Genomic DNA, 16,350 nt, shown 5'->3' on the forward strand with positions numbered 1-16,350 from the left:
CTCTGATATGCAGTTCACTACACTTTTTCTCTGCACCTTGGGAGCTGCTGTTCTTTTCTTATTTCCAGCCTTCCCTGCCCACCATCCTCTTCCCAGACTCTGTTGGGTCTTGATGGGCCAGTTTTAATCACTCAGCCTCTTTTCACTCTCCCCAATCCCACCAGACCATTATGTCTTCTATTCTAAAATTATGTTTCACTGACAAAAAAAAAAAAAAAAAAAAAAAAAAAAAAAAAAAAAAAAACAACAACAAATAAACACGTTTTATACTGCATTTTTCTCATGATTAGGAGACCTTCTGTTCTACTCTATAGAGTTTGCAATCTGCAATTCATGATGTAAATTCTATAGCCACTTACAAGCTATGACTTTGGGCCAAGACCATCCTCTCTCCTAGCCATCTTTTCTCATCTGTAAGACGTGAATGGCAGTCTTTTTGTCCAAGATGTCCCAATGCTAACATAAGCTAGTCATTTTAAAAGACCTCTGCTAAATTGCTAAAAGCCTGGATGCTTATGGGTCAGAGTTCAGTTGTAGCCCAGCATCGTTCCTGTGCCCTTGACTTCCTGTGAAAGCAGAGCTCAGGGAGTGATTAGGAATACAACCAACCAAATCAGCCAGCGTAAAGCCAGCCCATCCACAATCCAAGCTCAGTCTACATGTGCTAAGTTTCTCCCATAAGAAGTTCACCTAAAAAGCAAACTAGCAATTTCAAAACTACATGTTTTCCTAATAGGCACTTCCAACAAAATGCCATACTTTTAAAATTGCTATAGCACAATGTGCAACATTCCATTAATGATGAGCTACTTAAGCATGTTCGTGGGTGACTTTTTTTCTGTGTTGTCGCCTATTGAGCAGTTTTATGACTGACTGTTTAGTAAGTTTGTCTGAAGGCATTTTCTTTAAAATTAAATCTTCTCAGCACTAAATACTTGTCAAATCTACAGAATTTCTCATAAGATTTATCCAACTCATCAATTCTGATGATTCTGTCTCCTCACTGGGTTTTGTTCTGCATTGTGTATTCTTGTGCGTACCTAATGGGTTTATTAGCCAAATTAGCATGTACCCAATGTTCTTGTCTGTTCTGCAAGATATTGACATTTTGACAACAAGCATGAAAAAATAAGACAGATGGGGCAGGATCGTATTGAACTCCTCGGGTTTTATTTTCAAGGCTATCTCATTCATCAAGCGACTCCACTTTGTGAAACATAAAATGATACATACAAAGTCATTACCAAATGTATTTATGGCTGAAGACAACATTTGTCAAGAAAGGCAAACTGGCTAAAAGTCCCGAAAGGATTCAAAAGCAGATAAAAACAGAAGGCACCCACCAGGGCTACAAAACAGCATTTAATACAAATCCCACCTTTGATCAGCGTGTCCTTAAATGAATTGCTTCTGAAAAAAAAAAAATCCTTTAAGTGACACTGCCAGAAAAATGAGGACATTCGAACAGATGCCAAAGGACTTAAAAGGGACTCAAATTTATGTGAACTGGCCCTTAGGCATAGAGTCTTTTTGTGAGCTTGTGGCAAATCAGTTTGAGGCCAGTTGACCTAGAACCAGTTTGGGATACAAACACTCACCTCCCTACACGTGCAATCTATGAGCACAGGGACAAGCTTGGCCCTAGGGAGAAAAGAATGCCCCTCCTGAATATGACCTCAAAGAGTAAGGGCAAATTGTCAGCTTTTAACTCTTTATTATAAAGACATATTTACATGGAACAATTTTTACAAACATTTGCGAACACACTTATGGGAAGGGGACAGTTTCTTTAACTAAAAGGGCCTTAATATCTCTATATAAATTATTATAAGAATCATACACAACCACTTTAAATAAGACAGCCCACTGGGCCCGTTCATTCCCCGTCTTCTGCTTCTATCTCTCCTCTTTCTCAGCCAACATCCCCCTTCCCTCCCCTTCCCTGTGGGGCTGGCCACAGCAGGCTGATAAGGCAGGAGGTGCAGAAACAAAGACGGAGAAGGCCCGGTCCCTGGTAGGGGTACCACCAGTAGAAGAGGCACCAGCCAGCCCCCACTTCTAGCCCAAGGGGTGAGGATGCTATGCCTGGCCCAGCTCCCCAGGGTGGGCCTTGAAGCGGTAGCAGAGGCAACAGCAGCAGCAGCAGATGGGAAGTCTTTGGGGAGGGATGAATAGGAAATTGGGTTATTATGGGGCTTGGGGGTCCTGACTCCCCCTACCCTACACATATATAAGTGAATATCAAGCTTCTCTCTTCTCTTTTCTCTCTCCTGAGAGGCCTCTGAGAACATCTGCTCAGGCAGAGAAGATGAGAGTCTCCCTTCAGGGAAGGGCTACAAAAGGCTCCTGGTGAGAGATGAGACCCCTTGGTAGAGTGATAGACCCCCCACCTACACATCCTCCCATCTCTCCTTCCTTCTTTCATCTCTCCTTCCTTTCTTCCCCTTTCTCCATCCCCCAAAGCCACAAGATCAAAGGCCTAGTCAACATAGGGGTTCATGACAACCAGTGTCAGGGGCTAAATGGTAGTTTCAGTGCCTGAGAACCCCAATTAAAATGATATGAGCCTGGGAATAGGTCTGTGTGGGGTACATCTCACCAGTTATGGACTCTTCCAGGCCACATTGGGAGGGAGAAGATCCATTCCCACACAAGGCAGTTCACAGATGGCTTTCCTCTCCCGTCTCTTCCTTTCTAGCCACCCGCTTCACTAAACCTAGCAAAAGGCACTTCATTTACTTTGAAAGGACATCATCAAGAGAAAAAAGACATCATAAAGTGGGAGTTGGGGGCCCCAGTGCCCTGTGAGGCTCTGCAGTGGCTCTGAGCAGGTCATTTCCCTCTCCAGGGCCTATTTGTGCAAGCTTTTGCATAAGGAAGCAAGGGTCCTGTGGGTTGGTTGTTTGGTTGGTTGGTTGGGTTTTGATTTTTTGGCACAATTACTCCCAGAAGAGTATACAAGCATGTCAGAATCAGCACTCTCCCCTTCTGACCTGGGGACTGAACTAGCTGCAGTAGAGCAGAGAGAGTGAAGATGTTAGGAGACACAGTGATAGCACTTCATGGGCTCCTCTCATTTGTGTCTTCCTTTAACAGGGCCAGAGAGAACTAAGGAAGAGGCCATAACAGCTATTTCTCTTTACCCCTTCCTCATGCCCACGGTTCAGTTTCCCCAGTGCACCTTCTCTGGACCCCAACACCCAATCCCTCTCAACCAAAGTCTCATTGCTCATCTCTGTGTCCCCTTCCAGGCAAGAGGTCCAATTGATAAGAAAGTATGGATGTGCAAAAATCCACTGAAGAAGGGAGTGTTCCTGTCCAGTGCCCAAGGCAGATAGATGAAAAGAGGGAAGGGCCAAGAGAAGGCTAAGGCTGAAAGATAGGGACTAGAGCATCGAGCAGGCCGAGGAGAAGCTGGGTCTCCAAGGGCAGTCCAAGGAGAGGCCAGGAAGATGGGCCAAAGAGATCCTTGTCAGAGAAATGGAATCATCCAAATGACCACGCCATTAGAGGAAACTTGGTGGGCGAAAAGAGCCGGGACCATCAGCAGCTATAACAGGTGCAAGATGAGAGCCAAACAGATGTGAGGGTTCCAGAGAAGAGAACTCATCTGTGGAGTAGAGAGACCGGCACCGGGAGGACACTTGGAGAGCTCTGGAATCCTAAAGAGACAAAACAACCAGAGAGAAATCAAAGACACATCCTAGGTCAAAGGAATCCCTTAGAAAAAAGAGAAAACAGAAGTCATTCCCTCTCCACCCAGAGTCTAAAAGCACCAAATTGATTCCCTTTGTTCTAGCTGTAGTGAGAAGAGAAGCAGGCCAGGCCTCAGGGGCAGGCATAGGCCCTGCTCTCTGCCGCAACCTTTCCTTCTTCTCTGCTTCTTACAGTGCTGGACAGCTAACCATTCAAGCTCCTCTGTTCCCTACCCCACTGTCCCAAGGTTCTCTGCTGCCTTTCCATTTACTTGTGGACCTGGTAAGAGTGCACACTAGATATCTGGAGCCATACCCTTGGCACACCTCTCCAGCCACAGCCTGCTAGGACTTCTAGAACTCTCCAATGACAACAGCCTGTCCAATAAATCCCACTTAGCTCTTGGGAGGGAGTCAGGAGATGGGTCCCAAGTGCTAAGCCTTTCTCCAGGTTACAGTCACCTCTTCTATAATGAGATGAGTATTTTTTTTACTTGCTCTCAAGAAGCTTTAAGACCCTGGTATGTCTAGCTGTTGATAGTAGGCTGCCCATCCTCTTTAGAGCTACCAGCTGGCAAGGGGCTCTAATACCTGCTTTAGAAAGGCATAGGGCCTTTATGGGAGAGACGGGGGCGCTGTCTGCGAAATTTCCTCCTGCCTCCCTGCCAGGCCCCTGGTCCAGTCCTTGAAGCTCTGGGCTTCACCAGGTAGCGCATGTTGCTTTCTTCTAGCCCTTTCCCATCTGGAGGCAGCATCAGTGGCCCTGCAGAGACGAGAAAAGTCTGTTAGCCAGGAAAATGGATTGAGACGGTAGGGGAGGCCACAGTCCAAGGGGCCCCTCATAATCTTCTTTCTACCCTGATGAAGAGATGTCCCATTCAAACATTGTTCTGGGGCAAGGGGAACCACTCCTTTTACCATTGAGGATTTTACACTCTTCAGACAGTTTTATCATGTATCTACAAAAACAAAGGAGCTCTTTGGAAAATGTCATGAGTGGGCGCACACTCTGTGACATCAAGCCTATATGTGATTGGGGTACAGGGACAATTCCCTGTGGCATATCTACAGCTGGTGTACTTGAACCATTTTAGATGTACAACGTCACACTAATAATGCTCCTTCATGGACCCACACCCAGACAACACAGTTATTGAATGGAATGCTCTATGCTTCACTTGTTCTATCTTTTCTTTCTTTTCTTGGCTGCAATATTTAAAACAAATATCAAATGCGTGTCACTCTGCCGTGCTTACGTCCTTTAATAGGTGACCCACTTCTGTGTGCTAGAGATCCCATCTGCCCCACTTTGAGGACAGAGGTGGGTTGTTGGGGTTACCATTTCTAGATCACACTTCCTATCCAAAATTTGATATAAACTCTGTCCATTCTAAAGCCACCCGGCTTCTGTTATGTTCTCCCAGGCTCCATCTGCCTACATCTGGCTTAGCGCAGAAGTCATCTGATGCCACTGAACACTTAACAATGGAATCCAAGTTGTGCAGGATGTTCTTGGGAAAGATGAGGGAGAAGAAGGTACATTTGCCAGCTCTCACGGAGCTAGCGGTGCAGCCAGGAAAGCTGAGCTAGTACCCAGAGAAACTCTTGGACAAAGAAGCAGAGAGTGTGCAGAGACAAAACAGTCCTGAGGGAGAGGCAGATGAGTAGGGTGCTTATGCAATGCCCCGTATGGGAGTGGCCTTCAGAAACACAGAAGTGCCTGAGGCCAGTGATAATGAATACCAGTGTCTGCTCCCTATACACCCTCAGATTTGCCATCAGCTGGATCCCCGCTTCTTGAATTGCATTGCTGTCCATCAAGGAATTCCCACCACTGGTTCACAGTGCCCACATAGCAACCAGTGATTACACACCTTCCCCAATCCTCCCTGTTCCCAACCCCCCCCTCCACACTCTGGCTCCTTCCTTGACCCCTTGGTCCTTGACCTTCTACAGCTTGCACACAATTTCCAGGCATTTAGCATCCTCTTGGGTGAAAAGCGGGCACGGTCTGTCCTTGCAGCCCCCTTTGCACAGACTTTAGGGCTGCTGTTCTTCCTCCCCACTCAGAGCCAAACAAGCACATAACACATACTGCCCTCCCCCCCCCCGTACCCCTCCACACACATATGCTCTATTCATACACCACCCTTCCATTCTTGTCCAAGAAAAAAAAACACTAGGCCTATTAAGACCCAGGGGTATACAAGGGTTGACTTGCCACACTTCTGTGCTCATCATTAAAGTCCGTTAGTGTGTCAACTGAACTTCTAAACTTATAATTCCTTAAGAATTAAGATTTTAAAATTAATAACAATAGTGCTGTGGAAGCAGAGGAATGATGATGGGGGAGGGTTACGAAACCACTTTTGTCTGACTGACCTAGAGCTGCTACCATCTGTGAAGGGACTGAGGAGCACCAATGTTCCGTCCCTACCAGTTGATCTAGCTGATGTCCTGAGCTGTAGGATCCCATCAACGCTTACCCTGAGCCTTGAGCATTGCTCTGAGTAATGCTGATGAGAAGTCAGAAGCAGAGACACATTTCAGGTATGGCGTGGTAAGCACTGTACCTAGGATGTGGCCATGCATAAGGGAAGGACCCTACGAACCTTTTAAAAAAAAAAAAAGTGAGACTTCGGTTCTCATGTCCCTATCTTCAATTACTGGATCTGGAACAATGGTCCAGTCCATTGTCTCCTAGAGGTACAACAAGCATGAATGGATGGTGCCGGTGCCGGAACGGATTAAGTATCTGCACCACTACTACTCCCCTCCGCCCCCCGCCCAGCCATGTTTTCATGGTCGGAGACTGTCAGTGTCTACGGGGGTCAGGGAGGACTTGGGGGAAGGGCACTATAGGAAGTGGGGGTCAACAGCCAGGATGAGCAGCATGCTACCAGTGGCTCAGACTCGGGCCAGGAAAATGTCTAGACTCTAGACCTGCAGAGAAGATCTACCCTGAGCTCTCTGAGGCTCAGCCAGGCCTGGGAAAGCAGCCACCCCAGAAGCTGTTTGGCCTCTTCCATCCTATTGGGCTGGAGCTCATTGGCCTCTTCATCACAGGAAGTCTGTGCGCTCCTCCTGCACTCTGATCCCATCACCCCCTTGTTTCCTACTTTTACTGCTGAGTCTAGTTAGATAAGCTGATACCTGAAACCCTGGCTTTGTCCAGTCTGAAAGAACAAATTAGAGGCCGCTGATTCTCATCACTGTTGAGGTCCTAGCTGTACAAAAGGCATTCCCCTTTAGAAACGGGAATACCCCCAGTACACTTCAATACATCGGTCCAGCTCATTTTCTGCTTAAAAGGAAGCAGGAGCTATTTCCCAGAGACTCTCAGGCCAAGAGGATTGGAGGAGCCCTTGTCCATGAGAGTAAGACAGCAGCATTTTCAAGCTGAGAACTGCAGCCAGGGGAAGAAGGGATTTGATTTTCATGCAACCTGAACTCCAACCCTGAACATGCCAACCTTAGCAGGAATAGTGCACTTGTCTTCTTGTTCAGGGTCTGGCCTGTATAGTGATTGCTTTAAAAGTCCACCCACGGCTCAGATGGAGATCCCACTGGCGATGATGCCACTACATCTACTACTCTGTAGCAATGCTTGTGTCTCTGGAATATGAGCCACTCTTCTGTGCCTCCACATTCACCTTCTCCAAGACACTGTGCTGTCTTCTACTGCCAGCTTTGCTTCTCTGGATCCCGCTCTGGAAAGCCTGGCCTCCACTTCTCTGACCTCAGTACTTTACAGTCGACGGCCTGGCCTGGCTCAGGTTCCAAGGGTACCTAGAGCTTAGAACTGGGGATGGAGTGATGTCGTCCACAGTGGGAGGGGTACAGTAAGCTGTCCTTGCACTGCATAGTGGAGCAGAAGCTGGCAAGAGGGAGTAGAAGGAGAGAAAGTGGTGCTCAGAGACCAAGGGACACTTGGCGAGGACCCAGAAGCTCTCAGTCTCAGAAGAACAAAGTATCTCCCAGGTCAGGAGGCAGTGAGGACTCTTCGTGGTTGGAAGAGGGGCAAAGAAGGAGGATGACCCTTTCAAGTCAGAACAGAAAGTGGGAAGAGAAGAGAAAGCATGATTTTTGAGCCTGAAACTTTGAGGACTCCGGCTGTGGAGAGAGAGTTCATGCAAGTCTGGGCTAAGGACAAGGCAATTCTAGGGCTCCTCTTTCTAAACCAGGAAACAGTAGAGTGTGCATCTCTGAACCTCTGGCTGGAGGCCACCTCCACAGAAGTGCGGTTCTTGGTTCCAGGAGTAGTGAGGAGGTGGAAAATACATTGTTAAGAGTGTGCAAAATATTTAATGTAAAAGGAGGAGATGCAGCAAGAAGTTTCAGGGTCTAGACCAGAAACCCAACGTATTCTGGCAGCCTGTTTAACTTCCTTGAAATCAGCTCGTGACTTTACCCCTACAGCTGCACCCCAAAGGGTTCACAGAGTATCTGCTAGCCAAAGTCTCCCTATTATACCCTCTGGGGAAATATGCAACTTTAGGTGGTCCAGCCTCCTCTGGGGCACCCTTTCTGTACCCCACCATGTTCTTCTTTAAAGGATTATTTGCCTGAAGCTGAACGATGAGGATGTCTTGTCTTGCCAACCATATTGGCCGTGTAAGTTCCAGGGTGGAGGGGGCAGGATGCTGTGGTATCTTTATTCATAGATTTTTGCTCCCTTCCTGCCACTGCCTGGCCGGCAGGAATTTCTGAGGAGAAAGTCCTTACCCCTCTTCCTAAGGAGGAGGCTGCCTCAGTGCTCGGGTCTTGCCGAGATCACTGGACTACCTGGAGGCAGGAGGCATTAACGGGCCAATGTACTTACCTTCCTGAGAAGCCTGACAATATACTGAGTTCAGGGCAATGCCAATGAACAAAAGTGCAGAAAGGAGGTGGCTACACAGAGAGGCAGGCAGAAGTTGGCCAGAACCCCAGAGGCTCCCGGGCAGTACGCCATCCTCCGTTCTTGGGGGGGGGGGATTTCAAACTAAGAAAGTTCCTGGGCCCTTCCTCTAGGAAACTCGCTGTCCTGTTCACCCCCCCCCCCCAACTCTCACCTCCCTGTGACTCCAGCCCTGGCACTGGCAACTGTCCACCTGGTCTTGGCCTTCCGTTTCTGCTGTGCCAGGCAGGCTGCTGTGACAGCCAGATCACAGGACTGGGGCAGCTGAAGGTGGGAGCTGGCAGTCCCAGGAAGCTCTGACCCACAGAGGACAGGCAGACCAGGCAGGGGCTGTTGGGACACTGAGGACCCGGGGATTGAAGTAGACAAGGAATTATCTGTGCGGAGAATTTCCAGGTAGGGGATAATACAGGTAGAGGTGAAGGGATTCCCCTTCCCTGCTGCATAGAGGTTATCAGATCAAATGCCTGTTTCCTGTTTTTTTTTTTTTTTTTTTTTTTTGTACCTGGAGACAGGGAACCAAAATGGCTTAGAACCAAGTCTCCGGAGAGATGGAGGCTGTGGGGCCAGGTGTCCCACAATGGAGCAGGGAACAAAATCATCCAGGACCTTGGAGTACAGAAGACCAGCCTGTCCCTGTCCAGTCCAGATCTGCCTAAGGACGCTGCCTCTGCTTACACACAGGCTGCAGGAGCAACAGCTGGGATCCACTAGCCACTGCGGTCGCCCCCGCCCCCCGCAGCGTGCTCCTGACTATGCAACAAGTGTCACGTCTACACATTGGCACATCATCCCCAGTAGCTTGAGCCCCTGGACTGGCCAGCGGCCCCTAAACTTCAAGACCCAGAGACCTTCAACATGGAGCCCTGACCCACTCAGCCCAGGTCAGCCACTTCCACTGATTCACAAGGTGAGCTGGACATGCCCCCATCCTCTTCTCCCACCACCACGTGGGGTGCAGGGTGCAGGACATAAGGTGTAAGTCTGACTCCGAGCACTTTAAACTAAGAGGGGCACGGGAGTGGCGGCTAAAATGGTGATATACAAGATAATCACGAACCCCCCCCCCCGACCCCCGACGCTGTCCGAGGAACCAAAGCCTACATGGCATGCCGCCCCGTGGCCCCAGATGCCCTGTCAATAGGCCTCCCGGTGTGGCTGGCGCGTGGCTGCTCCTGCAAGGCTCGCGCTGGGTTTCCCTGGAGGCGGGAAGAGCGCGCGTGGGGCGAAAAGAGAGGACCGCGCAGGCTGCACCTCCAGAGAGCCCCCCCCCCGCCAGGAAGCCCAGGGGAGCAGGAGGGCACGCACTCACCTCCACATACTGCAGTCAAGGAGAGCCAGAGCAGCAGCAGCGCCTGCACGCAGAGCCTCAGATTCATGTTGCAACTCTGTCCGCAGCAGCCCTGAAGAGCCGGCGAGTGGGCGGAGAGGCCGGACACCCGGACGCAAAGAAAGGCGCGAGCCGGGGCTGGCGCGTGCGGGCACGGAGCTCGCGTGGCTCCCGGACCGCGGGAGGGTGAGCGCCCCAGCCGCACCGTTGGCTGCCGGCCCCAAGCCTGCTCGCTGCCTCTGCTCTGCTGCCGCGAAGCTGGCCTTGGTGGCTCCGGGTCGGCGGCAAAAGCTCTCCAAGTGGCTGACTCTGCTCTGCCCGCTACTCCCAACTACCCGTTGGTCCAGGCTGCTAAGAGAGAATGCTTCCCTGCTCACTTCGGGGTCTGCATTTTGTAGCTTGTGGTTTGGCCGCGAGCCCACTTGGTCATGTGGTCATTAGGCGGGGGATGGGGGGCGGGGGAGGCAGGAAGAGGGAGAGGGAGTGAGCCTCCCGCACCGCCCCCCTCCCGGGAAGCACGCTGTAGCCCTATCCAGGGCGCGAGAGAGAACCCCGAGGTGGCCCCACAACAAAGGCTGAGCGGCTGCTCGGACAACCCACAACTGCTCCCCGGACAATGCTTGCCTGGCCGGGGTCCAGAGGGTTCGGAGAGACCTGAAGGATTTCAAACACAAAAATCATTTGGAGCAGTGAAGGGCACTCTTAACCCTTTCTCACCTGGGTTTCCTTAACAGTGGTCGTGATACCTGGGCATTTGGAGAAGGACCCTATTTGGACTCCCCACAACACCCTCCCTCCGTTTCCGAATCTAACCAGATTCTTTCTTTCCTTGACACTGCATTCCCAAGTATGGATTTGCTCAAGACCTCCCCTACTCCGCCTCCTTCCTCTGCATCTTCAACTGAGTTAGAATCAGGGGTGATCGCCTAAGTTGTCCATAAAACTTAGGTGACTGCCTACTACCATTTATTTCTCCAGCTGTCCCGCAGCGAGTACCCTTTACCTACACTGGCTGGCTCCGTGACGAAGCTCTTTATGCATGCAGCAAAACTTCAATATCTCACCCAACCTAAAAGCCACCATCCTGCCCCCCTGGTTTCTCTTCACTGTTGGGAGACATTCTGCAGGTTCTACCGTGTTCCCCTTCTTGTTGCTAGGGGCTGATCCCAACTTAGTTTTGTCTTATTGTAGGGAGGAGCCTCCCAACTCCTTCTGGATTTCTTTTATCCTCAACTGGGATTCCCTGTTATAAGAGGGCCCTGGGGACATTTGCCTTGCTACTCTAGATGTTTAGCTCCTTTTACAGCCTGGGGGCTCCCAAAGAAATGTAGCAGACTCAGAACCCCTTAAGACAGGACCCTAATGGTCGCAATCTTCCAGATCTCTCCAAAGTCCCCAATATCATTCTCTGCACATAGGTGGCACTCAACACATATTAAAAGACTAAATCAAAAGGTGTTCCCACCTTGCAGCAAGCCAGGCAGTTCGCTCCATGTGTGCATCCAAATGTACACAAAAGGTACATTGGGCAGTGTTTCTATGTACCACAGAAGGTGTGAAAAGGTATGATATGAAGATATGAAATATCTTCGAAACGTTACAACATTCCAATACATACACGTTGTCAGTCTCTCTGCCAAAACTGTCCACAAGAAAGTGACCTTTTTTTTTTCTGTATAAATGCAGCTCCAGGCCCAGAACAGGGGCCTCAGAGCTAATGGGTGTCAGAATACGTGGTGATTCTGAATATATGAGTAACTATTCAAATAAGTCACGGGAGTCGGATGGGAATAAGATGGGGTTCTTGATGGTGGTCTGCGGTCCAACTGGCCATGTTGAAAGGAAGAGGGACCAGGAAGAATCTCTCTTCACCTGAGGGACCCTGGTTATGAACAGCCAGCATGGGTAGCATGCCACTCTTTCCCCCCCCCCTCCTACTGGAAAGAATAGTTCGGTGAGAATGAGAAACATTGTCCTCTAGATGTATCTGCTGTAGGCCATTGCTGCCCTTACCCATACTTCCTGGATCTTATGGGAAGGATAACCTCTGCTCTTCCCACTCCAGGGTACTATAGGGACAAATGAGATCACGTGCCTGGAAGCACTGTAAAAAATGAGAAGCCTTTACAGAGTCATTATTAGGAAACTTACTAGGAAATGGTTCTCCACTGAGCAAGCCTGTGCATATGCAAATAAATGCCCCTCAAAGCCCAATAGAAAGTTTCATATTTCACTGCATGTTTACTGGGATGTGCATGACTATTGCTGAGTGGTTAGAATACTGCTTTCCAATGTGATAGATACTAACCACATTCTAAACAAAGTTAAACTTTCAGTTCCTTGGTCATATTGGCCATACTTCAGTTGCTCGAGCCATATATGCATGGCTGGCGGCTACTGTACTAAGCAGCGTAGAACATGGCCCATTGACGAGACTTAGCATTCATGTGAGGCAGGGGACACAACCTGGTGTATGTATTGTTGGGAACAGAGATGAGATGGCTGACCTCTGTGAGAGCAGCGTGTCACTAGCCCCCACATCAACACTATGTTATACAGCTCCATGGTGTCTTAGATCATTACCGCCAGCTCTTTAGCTGCTCAGTTGACTTACTTACCTCTGTATACTGTGGGTTTGTGTGAGCAGTGTGTCTTTTTTTTTTAAACCTGAGATTTTAGTTAACGATTTCAAATTCTGCTCCTCAATTCCTTACATACACTGTGTGGCTTCAGATGCCTAACCTATCCCCTTTGAGGCTTCAGAGCTTCTTCTGCACAGTACAGGTATATATTCCTCTAAACTCTTGTTGGAACTAAACCCCCAGGTGACAGTATTCAGAGGAGCTTTTTGGAAGGTGATTAATTCAAGAAGACTCCATCCTCATGGCTGGATTAACGCTCTTATAAAAGAAGATGAAGGAAACAATCCAATGTTCTTTTCTTTTCTTTCCGGAAAAAGGTTTTTCTGTGTAGCCCTGGCTGTCCTGGAACTCATTCTATAAATTAGGCTGGCCTCAAACTCAGAGATATGCCTGCCTCTGCCTCCCAAGTGCTGGGATTAAAGGAGTGTGCCACCACTGCCTGGCTCCCATGTTCTTTTCCTACCCTTCTGTCTTGTGATAAGGTTGTCAACTTGATGGAATATAGAATCACCTAAGAGACAAACCTATAGGTGTGTCTATAAGGCATATCTAGAGATTTATATGACATTGGAAGACCCACCATGAATGTGGGTGGCACAATTTTCTGAGTAGGAAGTGTCTTAGACTGAATAAAAAGGAGAAAATTAGGCTGGGACTTCTCTCACATACGGGAGATTCAACACTCAGTATTTGCAGGGGGTGGGGAGAAGGAGATGAGTGGACAAAAGTGGAACACATCCATTTCCATCTCTCTGCTTCCTGACTATGGGTTTATCACAACCAGCCACCTCCCACCCCATGAATTCTCTAGCATTATGGAATATATCTGCTTAAACCATGCATCACAAATAAATCTTTTCTCCCCAAAGTTAGCTTTTTGTAAGGTATTTGGTTACAACAACCCCCAAAGTAACTAATACACATCTCTTCTGCCATATGAGAACACAGCATTGAACAGATTCCCTCCCCTCCCCAACTCCTCACCCCCCACCTCATAGGAAGCAACACTCGGGGTGCCATATTGGAAGTGAAGAGAGTTTGGAAACCAGACATGAAAACCTGTTGGTGCTTTGATCTTAGACTGCCCAGCCTATACAACTGTGAGAAATATATTTCTACTGCACATGAACTACCCTGTCTCTGACATTTTGTTACAGCAGAAGGAACAGAGAGTTATAGGTGAGCAGTTCAGTGAGATAATGCAAAGTACTTAGCAAGTCTCCCTCCAGAGTAGGTGCACGTTTAATGTAAGTTTTCTCCGTTGCCTAACCTCCCCCTCCCCCTACCTGGCAGTCTGCCCTCTGGCCTCCAGGAACTGATCAGGTGGGAAGGCCTTTGCCTTTGCCCTGCTTCCTCAGCATCTGTCTTCTTAATAGTCAGCAAAACTGATCATTATCTTATTGTCCCCAAAGGGTCAATACTTTTGGAGGCTAATCTCATGAACCCAGGATCTAGGGACTTGGAGTGTGATAGTGACTTAAGGTTAACTTCCAGGTATGAAGTTCATTCTAACAGAGTGGTAAACTCTTCCCTGTCAAGCAAGGAGACTTTTTGGTGACTTTAATTTTGCACTTTTCTAAATAGAACTAGCTTGCTTTCAAAAACCAACTTCCAATTCAAAGATCCATCCACTGAGTCCTCAGAGTGCAATCCTGCTGTAGTCCTCTCTACCTGTCCCCATAGATGAGAATAGTAGTAATGATGATAGCTAAAAATTTATTATACAAGTACTATGTGTTAAGCAGCATCCTGAGTGTTTCAATTGTATTAACTTCTTTAATCCTCACATCAGTGAGGCAGGGCTGATTCTTCATCACCTCCACTTCATAAACGAGTCAATGGAGGAAACAGAGGTCATCTCCTCAGGTCTGTCTAACTTCAAAGCTCATACTCTCTGTTACTGGGCATCACCAACCAAAGAACATACCCAGGCCTCCCTGCACATATGTAGCAGATGTGCAGCTTGGTCTTCATGTGGGTCCTAAACAACTAGAGTGGAGAGAGGGGGCTGTCCCAAAAGCTGTTGCCTGTCAGGGATATGTTCTTCTAGCTGGGCTTCCTTGCCTGGCCTCAGTGGGAGAGGAAGCAACTAGCCTCCCAGAGACTTGAAGTGCCAGGGTGGGGAAATACCCAGGAGGGCCCCCACCCACTCAGAAGAGAAAGGGAGTGGGGAGGGGAGAAGATTGTGGGAGGGGATTACTGGGAGGGGGTCAGTTACCCAGATGTAAAGTGAATAAGTAAAAAAATAAATACAATTTAAATTAAAAATTAAGGCAAAGAAGAAGGAGGAGAAGGAAGAGAAGGAGGAGGAGGAGGAGAAGGAGGAAGAGGAGGAAGAGGATGAGGAGGAAGATGAAGAGGAGGAGGAAGAGGAAGAGGAGGAGGAGAAGAAGAAGAAGTAGAACTACTTTCTACTTCTCAGATCTATAACATACATTGCTTTATTTGAACCTCTAACATCTAAATCATACTCTTTTAAATTAGGAAATAATGAAGCATAGTGGGAAGAGACATGGGGCTACTATAGCAGTGCCATCACTTACTAAATAAGTAACTTTAGATAAAGCATTAACCTTTCCTGGGCCTTTGCTGCCTTATGTGAAAATCAGGCTATCCTAGCACTGACTCCCTGGAATTGGGGAAGATTTAAATGAATCAGAATCTATACAGTACGTGGAACAGGGCTTGGTGGTTTTCATGGTGAGGTGAGCATTGTATAACTATTATGTACTTTCATAGATATCTGTGTGTATGTCTTACCAATATAAGATAGTAAGCCTGCATCTTATTTTTGTCTTCTGTCCGGTATAGTACTGTTGCCCAAAGCCAATTCTTGGAGACTGTTCACTGACTGAAAGAAAGAATTGTACTAATCATCATTCTTAGGTTTGAGACATACCAAGAATACTTATTTTGGGAAAAATCATCACAACTTGCCCACAGGATTTTCGATGAGTCAACACCAACAGTTAGCAGAAATATTCAAAGACGTGACTACCCTCAACCCCAATTGGACAGTGATTACTTTTTACTGGAGCAGTACAAATAATGGAATGAGTAAGGAGAAAGCTCATCAGGGTAATGATGGGCCTGCCCAGCAACCAGAGAAATTTCATATTAACTAGAGTTCTGACTCCTCTCATTGTGTAGATAGAGAAACTGGAGCCAAGGAAGGAAACGTGGTTTGCCCAAAGCTGGTAGCAAACTCAGGACTGAGGTACATAAGTCCCATATCTTGCTTTTTCCTCTCTACCTTTCCAGCATCAATCTAAAGGGTCACTAGAAGAACCCAAGCTGGCTTGGCAGAGCTGGTACTCAGTGGCTGCGGTTAGACACAGGACTCAGTTCATAGTCCAGTCCTTCTAGAGTCTGTGTTCCTCATCCCTTGTTCCCTAATACATAGTAAAATTTGCAAGCATAGGTCAGCAGCAATGGCACTGCTTTTGTTTTATCTAATTGTTTTTGTTTTGTTTTGAAGTCATTTAAGAAGAAATCTTACCCTGCCTGCCTGTAGAACTGCTTCACAGAAACCTGGTGGAGGTCAGATGTCAGTTGATGCCTTGCTAATTGGATCTGTGACAAACGAACAAATTAAGCACAAATTAAAACATATGATTTTTTTCGTTGTCTCCTGTCCAAATACCTGGGTGGCTTTCGTTTTTGTTTTGCTTTGTTTGGATTCTACTGATGACAGCGGTGCTCTTTTCCAGCCGAACGACAACCACAATGCTTTCCATGCCCTGACGCACGATTAAGACTTACCTATCCCATGTAAGGTGTAAG

At 47.9% G+C, this 16,350-nt stretch overlaps 1 protein-coding gene across 1 annotated transcript; it reads right to left on the reverse strand.

Moving 5' to 3' along the window:
• Positions 1-3,522: 3,522 nt before the first annotated feature.
• On the reverse strand, positions 3,523-10,122 carry Apln (apelin). The gene is made up of 3 exons (XM_034484746.2): positions 9,908-10,122; positions 4,287-4,458; positions 3,523-3,662 (listed from the first exon to the last, which is right to left on the reverse strand). The coding sequence occupies exons 1-2, from the start codon at positions 9,972-9,974 to the stop codon at positions 4,292-4,294; spliced, it is 234 nt and encodes a 77-aa protein (XP_034340637.1). The 5' UTR covers positions 9,975-10,122; the 3' UTR covers positions 3,523-3,662; positions 4,287-4,291.
• Between the last annotated feature and the right edge of the window lie 6,228 nt (positions 10,123-16,350).

Source organism: Arvicanthis niloticus, chromosome X (genome assembly GCF_011762505.2).
Source record: "Arvicanthis niloticus isolate mArvNil1 chromosome X, mArvNil1.pat.X, whole genome shotgun sequence".
Lineage (NCBI taxonomy): Eukaryota > Metazoa > Chordata > Mammalia > Rodentia > Muridae > Arvicanthis > Arvicanthis niloticus.

Bases quoted from the DNA above. Each gene is read 5' to 3' on its own strand.
- Apln (XM_034484746.2), bottom strand. From the start codon at position 9,974: ATGAATCTGAGGCTCTGCGTGCAGGCGCTGCTGCTGCTCTGGCTCTCC. The intron at 4,459-9,907 runs GTGAGTGCGTGC...TCGTCTCTGCAG, and splicing joins CTTGACTGCAGTATGTGGAG to GGCCACTGATGCTGCCTCCA.